We start from the raw sequence: 7,269 nt of genomic DNA, 5'->3' as shown, positions 1-7,269 counted from the left end.
AAAGTTACCAAATTTTTAAAATTAAAAAGTCTCATTTTTTTAATTATACTTGCAAAAAATTACATTAAAATTCAATTTTTAAAGTATTTTTTAAAATATATATTTAACACAGAGTACTTTTGTCACGTTTTAAAATGTTTTGAAGACATTTTTTTCATTAATAAAAGTAAGGGATAGTTTTATCAAAAAATCAAAAACGAATTTGATAGTTTACTATTTAGTTTGTATTTCTAGAGAGAAGCTTCTTCTACTCTCTAAAAAAGTTTATATAGCCTTAGATTAGATTTTATTTCAATTTGCGTTCAAGACTTCAAGATTCAATCATTTCCTCAATTTTCATTTGGTTTGCACTCTTGTTGTTTTTCCCTACCTTATGTAATGAATGGTTTATGTTTGAATCTTAATTTAGAATTAATGAATAATGAATGATTTTTCTTTGGGTATTGTAAATTTATGTTTGTTGGAGTTGCTTTTATGTTTATTGCAAATTTGATTATCTTAGATTTAGATTTTATTTATTTGCAAGTTATGTTTTGATTCTACATATTAAGTGTTTGTTAAAATACTTCTAGTTGTTATGGAGTAGATTTATATTGCATTATGAATTGAGGTGATTTTGAGTCCCGATTAATTTTCATTGGTGATAAATAAAAGGGATGAATTTATATTGGTCTTCATAACACTAACCCACCTACCGAATTCCCTTGGTTAAATGGTTAGGACTACGTGAACTAGGATAATTAATTGTAGTTAAAGGTTAACCAATATGGACAACTCTCTTATTTATCATATTTACTTTAGCTTAGTGACAAGGATAAACAATTTTAAGGATTAAATCTAGCTAAGTGTCATAGTAAATTTTATAATGTTATATTTAATGATATTTATATAATATTTTAGAGTGTCCTAAAAAGTCTTAGAAAATTCTAAAAAATGTCAAAAAATTCTAAAAAAATGATAGAATATTCTAGAAGAACGTAAATAGGTATAGAAGTATAAAGATTAGTTTAGAAGAATCTAGAAGTATTTAGATAAATGTAGTATGTAGGATATTTGTAATGAAAATTCTAGATAATCGATATGGACTGTCGATTAGATTTAATCATAACTATCTGTTTAAGAGATAGATGACTATAAATAAGAATTGAGAGTTCTGTGATGAGTATGTAAGTTCTCTAAAAAATACTTGTGTAGAAATTGTATTTTAAGTTTTTTTTGCTAAATATTGAGGATTAGTCTAAATTGGTCTTAACTTAAAAAGTCGACTAAGTTTAAGTACCGGCGCAGTAAAATTGGAGTGTATCCAAAAACGTGACACAATGCTCTTTTAGTAATTGAATTTGATAATTTTCTTTTTCTAGATATTTTATGTTGCTTTTAATATAATTGTCATCTTTGGTCTTCCTAATTGCTAGGTTACTTTATTGCTTGATTTAGTTTTAGTTGCTTACAATTAACTGCCCAATTCTCATAGACTCATGGTCAATTAGGATTGCGCATTCTTGGAAGATGATCCGGAGCTAAAACTCCCAATTTGGCTTTGAATTTGTGATAATTTTCCAATTTGATTGGAAATCTGGATTTGGAATATTACTATAACGAGATAAAGAGTTTTTTAATTTCTCAAGCAGATTTTCACCTTTTTAAATTTGATCGTGGAAGTTGAGTTTGGAGTTGCTACAACAATATAACCAATTTAATTTGAATCCAAACAAAAATTTTCACTATCACCAATCAAAGACAATGCTGTTGCATTGGGGACTTGACTTATTGTGTAAATATTATAAGCAACATTTGGCTAGAAGCTAACTTAAAAAGGCATTGCAAACTTATGATTTATTCACATCAAAATAAAAGGTTACTGGGTCAAAAAATGGATAGATGTAGCTGAAAAGAAAGGCAAATAAAAACAAACCAGTCACATTCTGCACCATAGCCTTTTTTTAGAAGCACCTCGGGAGAAATATAGTCCGGAGTACCAACCATGGAAAATGCCTGCCATGAGCATATAGAACAAGATATGGTCAAAAGGATTATAAAAAAACAATATTCCATGCACTAACATGTGGCTATTGTCATTAACAAGGTATAAGAAATTTGTTTAATGTAGAGAGAAGGAAATACCAACTTCCTCCGATTCATTTGCCAATGTTGAAGTTGTTCAAGGGGACTTTTCCAGCGCCTTCCATTTCTTTTATTTGGGTTGGATCCATCAATGTCCATGGTATCATTCAAGTTCTCATCATCTAGAACTTCATTTTCATTTATAGATGATAAATTAGAACAGTCAAGTGGCTTGCAAAGACCAAAATCAGAGAGCTTCATATGACCATTTTTGTCCAATAGAAGGTTGTCAGGTTTTATGTCTCTATGGAAAACAAAAAGAAGATGTATGTATATTTACAAATTAAGCTTTTAAGGATAGAATAATCATAATGCAGTTGAAAATATAAGAATACAAACCGTACCGATGAATGTAATTGTGTTTATGAATAGACTCTATTGCCAAAACAGTTTGCGCAATGTAAAATCTCGCCATAGTTTCGGTCAAAATTTCCTCTCTCATAAGCAAAGTCATTATATCACCACCAGGTAAATACTCCATTATTAGATATAAGTATTCATCATCTTGAAAAGAGTAATACAGCTTCACAATGCACTCACTTGCAACTTCTGCAAGTACATTCCTTTCCGCTCTAACATGCTCAACCTAATTAAGATGGAAATGTACATACTACGGATAATTATTCTAAAACAAATTCAAAAATCAAAACATGAAATTTTCATACTACTACAGATACCGGTACACTGTTATTACAGTCATTTTTAACTTTTGATCTTATTAATTATTAAGAACATATATAATATATATAATTAAGATCAACAGTTAAAAATTACTGAAATATCGGTGTATCGGTATACTTGAAAACTTTTTCTACGGATAATATGAAACTTTACCTGTCCCCTACGAAGCATTTCAGACTTCTTCAACTTTTTCATGGCGTATATGTGACCTGATTTCTTTTCCCGACAGAGTCTTACCTACACAAACAAGTTGTACATGCAAACAACTAATGGTAAAGAGGTAGGAATACAACAATAGTAAAATCAATAGCATAAACTAATATATTAGTCATGAATTTCATAAAAGAGAATAAACAGATGACACTATTATTATATAAAGTGGTTGTGTATTAGTGTATATATCTACCTCGCCAAAGGCTCCTCTGCCAATAATTGTTAGAAGGTCAAAATCATCAACACATATTTTGTTTCTTTTTAATCGTATATACTCAGTCTCCTTTCGCTCTAAATCTTTTAATAGATTGATTTGTTCCTCTTCTGGTACATGAGAAGATGCTAGCTTCTTTTCTAGTACTAAACGCCTGCATATTATAAAATTAGAAAAATTAGAAGACCAAGATTCTATTTGCTATTTATTTTCATTTTCAATGCTATCTATTTCAATATTTTATAAATAAAAATGTGAAAAGTGAGAACATAAAAGAAGACTTCGGTACAAACCAATCGAATACTAACATTGAAAATAGATCTTCTCAAATTTTTTTTCACAATTGATCATGTAGTATGATCTCACAAAGTTTCTCTCACATAAATTTTATTGGTCTCAATTAATTTTCGTACCATCTAAAATCGCATTTTACAAGATTAATTGTGAGAAAAAAATTCAGAAGATCTATATCTTGGATGTAAGCTTTTTTTTTTCCTGTATATAAAATAACTTAGGATAGTCGATAAGCTATAAGAATAAATCTCTACATCCAAGTCATAACCCTAACCAAGTCCAATAAAGTATTTTAAATTCACGCGTGCACGTTCACTGCTGTCACTTCTTCTTCTTTTAAATTTGCGCACGCAGGTTATTCTTCTTCTTTTTTCCTAATGCTGCGTCTTCTTCTTCTTCTTCTTTTCCTTTTTCATTATCTTTCGCTTTCGTTATCGTCATCACCAACAATACCAATATTTAACTTCTTTATTAGTTCTGATTTTCTCTGATGCCATTATTAAATAATTTCGGTTCATTTCTTAGTTTATTTGATATTTTTTTGGATCCAAAATATAAATTCAATGTGTTTTTGTTGATGATTGAGTTTTTTTATTACTTGTTCAAATATGAACTAATTTCAGTTCATTTGTGAATTAACTGAGGTTCACTTGATGCTGCTGTTAAATATTAACCAAATTTTTTATTCCTTAAAAGGTTTCGGTTCATTTTTTAGTTTAATTTAGGTTCATTTGGTTTCATCTCGCTTGAAGTTGCTAAACTTGTTCATAGGTGGTTGTTTAGTTAGTTTTTATTCAAATCTGAACTAATTTCGATTTATTTGTGAATTAACTAAGGTTCACTTGATACTGTTGTTTAGTATTGGCCAAATTTTTTATTCTTTAAGAAATTTTGGTTCATTTCTTAGTTTAATTTAGGTTCATTTGGTTTCGTTTCATTTGAATTTGCTGAACTTGTTCGTGTGTGATTATTTAGTTAGTTTTTGTTCAAATCTGAACTAATTTCGGTTTATTTGTGAATTAATTGAAGTTCACTTGATGCTGCTGTTAAGTATTGACCGAATTTTTTATTCCTTAAGAAAATTTGATTCATTTCTTAGTTTAATTTTGGTTCATTTGGTTTCGTTTCGCTTGAATTTGCTGAACTTGTTCATGTGTAGTTGTTTAGTAAGTTTTTGTTCAAATCTGAACTAATTTCGATTTATTTGTAAATTAACTGAGGTTCACTTGATATTGTTGTTAAGTATTGACCAAATTTTTCATTTCTTAAAAAATTTCGGTTCGTTTCTTAGTTTAATTTAGGTTCATTTAGTTTCGTTTCACTTGAATTTCTCCTCCTCATCTTCCACTTTGTCTTTTTCTTTTTTATCTTTTTTTCTTCATATTCTCCTTCTTATTTCATTTTCTCAGGAGGAACACAAAGAAGTAAGAAGAGGAATGCAAAGGAAGAGGAGAAGAAACACAAAGAAGTAGAAGAAGGAGGAGGAAAAGGAGAGAAACGCGAAATATTTTCGTATTTAGAACATGTATTCACGTTTCACTAATGAAACTGATTTTTATTAGGTTTGGACTAACTTGATTGGATTTAGTTGCCAAAAAGATTTGGATGTGTATTAACTCTCAAGCTATAATAACTTTGTGCTTGCGTGAGTGCATGCGCAAGAATTGTATCTAGGTATCTCAAATAAAACTCTCTGAAAGGCTACAAAGATGATGTATAGGCTTATTAGGATATGAGATATTGGAATCCATAATTTTGAAATCAAAGTTTCACTTCTGCTCACTAAATATATAAAATAATATTTCATCTTTGATATGTGTTTGTGTGCAAAGTGCATGCGCCTTTCTGAACTAGGACCTCTTGTAAGGCCACAATATTCATAATTAAACAGGCATGCACACATGCATTGTGAGTACTCTTGATGATGTACAATACTCTGACACACTAAAAGACTTAAGTTTTATATGAACAATTTGGGGTGTAAAACAATAGTAGCACAACCAGAATGCCTTAAATGTTATTTGGAATCTAAATTAAAGTGCTTGGCTTAAATAAAACCTTAGAAAATATTTAAATGTTACTCCAGTTATTGATACATCATAGCCAAGAACAAAAGTTAAATAAACAAGATTTTTTTTCAGCCAAAATTTTATCAACAAAATAATTTAGAGAATTCAATGTCATCAATTGATTCATACAACAAAATCTGCTTAATGGCAGAAGGATTTTGAATTGAAGTATATTTTATGATGTTATTAAACACATAGCGATAATGCCTGAAAATATGTACAAATCCAACAACACATACGTATTAAGATAAATAAATTAACGTTTACATTAAAAACTTCAAATGACCATAGGTATCAGAAAAAAAAAGGAAAAAATTAAAAAGCCTTAAACAAAATGAAGATCGAGATAAAACAGAAATAGACATGTAATAATCACTAACATAATAGTGCACATATAGGGACAATAACTAATTAAACAACAAAAAACTAAAAACTTGAAAAATAATTTTTGTAAATAAGATTAAACAATCTTACATTTTTTATTTACCTTTCTTTGCGATCTTGGATATGTTTCATATGAGCCTTGTAATGGTTTTCAATGAATTCCTTAGCTACAGCAACCCTCTCCATGGTCAAACTCGAACCTGTGGTTCCTTCTTCCTCTTCCTCTTCCTCTTCTTCTTTCTCGTCGTCATCTTCTTTTTCTTCGTCGTCGTCAACTGCCATGGCTTCTTTCACCTTCCCTTCCCTTTCATCTTCTCGATGATCATTTATCTCCATGTCCCAAAAAGGAAAAAATAAATAAAAAACAAAAGCACTCTTCTCTTTCTCTTTGAAAATTGATAGGACAAGGAAGATAAACAGAAATAGAGATCTTGCTAAGAAAAACGCAACACAATTTTACATTACATGCATTAGAGGCTAGAGCGATGGATGTTTGCATTATTCACAAATACGAATCCTTCTAAAGGTAGCTATGTGTGTTTCTTTCTCTCTTGCTTTTCTATATGACAAGTGTTAAGCTATGATTGGTAGGTATAGGTGGGGACTAAGTAGGGAAGAACTTTTTGAAATAAATTAAAATAATTTTCTTTTTCTGGGTTGGGACGTAAATCGTTCAAGCCTTAGACAAATTACATACAGATCACTCAAGCTTTAGACAAATTGTATATAGATTTCTGTCCTAACCAAAAATAAAAAAAAAAACTAAAGTAGATTTATGTGTACATATTTATGTAAAGAGGAAGTACAGAGAGTCAATTGAGTATCTGTACAATATGTACAATCGGAGTTTAGGGATGTTCGATTCAGTAGGATATCAGATGTTTACTATCTCTCGTACTATGAGTGTATTGTGTTTGAGAAATTGGTAGTATTTTACCCTGAATATTCATTTTTTAACTTATATTAGGCCAAATAAATAATCTATTATACACATTGTACAAATACTCCATTAGCTCTCTAGCAGAATTCGTATGTAAAAAATTTATGATACCAACGAGTAAATGCTAAAATTGGTCCTTTAAATTTTACTCCAAATCAAGTTGATATTTCACATTTTTATTGACATCGATTTGATTGCATTTTTTGTAGAACTTATTAATACACATCAATATGAATCTATATGGTGTTAAGACAGATAATGAGTTATATAATAAAATGATGAAGGTTAGTTAATTTAGGATGGAATTAATTTAACTCATGCTTAAAATTTAAAAAAACTAATTTAAACAT

At 29.4% G+C, this 7,269-nt stretch overlaps 1 protein-coding gene across 1 annotated transcript in view; it reads right to left on the bottom strand.

The window, feature by feature from the left end:
• LOC107633135 (serine/threonine-protein kinase 38-like) overlaps nucleotides 1-6,554 on the bottom strand; it is an 11,898-nt gene extending 5,344 nt beyond the window's left edge. The window contains exons 1-6 of the mRNA XM_016336771.2: nucleotides 6,083-6,554; nucleotides 3,212-3,386; nucleotides 2,959-3,042; nucleotides 2,469-2,710; nucleotides 2,125-2,368; nucleotides 1,916-1,995 (exon numbers count right to left, since the gene is read on the bottom strand). Of these exons, the coding sequence (XP_016192257.1) occupies nucleotides 1,916-1,995; nucleotides 2,125-2,368; nucleotides 2,469-2,710; nucleotides 2,959-3,042; nucleotides 3,212-3,386; nucleotides 6,083-6,315 (1,058 nt within the window). The 5' untranslated portion in view covers nucleotides 6,316-6,554. The remainder of the gene's footprint in view (nucleotides 1-1,915; nucleotides 1,996-2,124; nucleotides 2,369-2,468; nucleotides 2,711-2,958; nucleotides 3,043-3,211; nucleotides 3,387-6,082) is intronic.

The sequence above is a fragment of the Arachis ipaensis genome, chromosome B03, assembly GCF_000816755.2.
Source record: "Arachis ipaensis cultivar K30076 chromosome B03, Araip1.1, whole genome shotgun sequence".
Taxonomy (NCBI): domain Eukaryota; kingdom Viridiplantae; phylum Streptophyta; class Magnoliopsida; order Fabales; family Fabaceae; genus Arachis; species Arachis ipaensis.
This window is presented reverse-complemented; position numbering and strand designations above follow the sequence as displayed.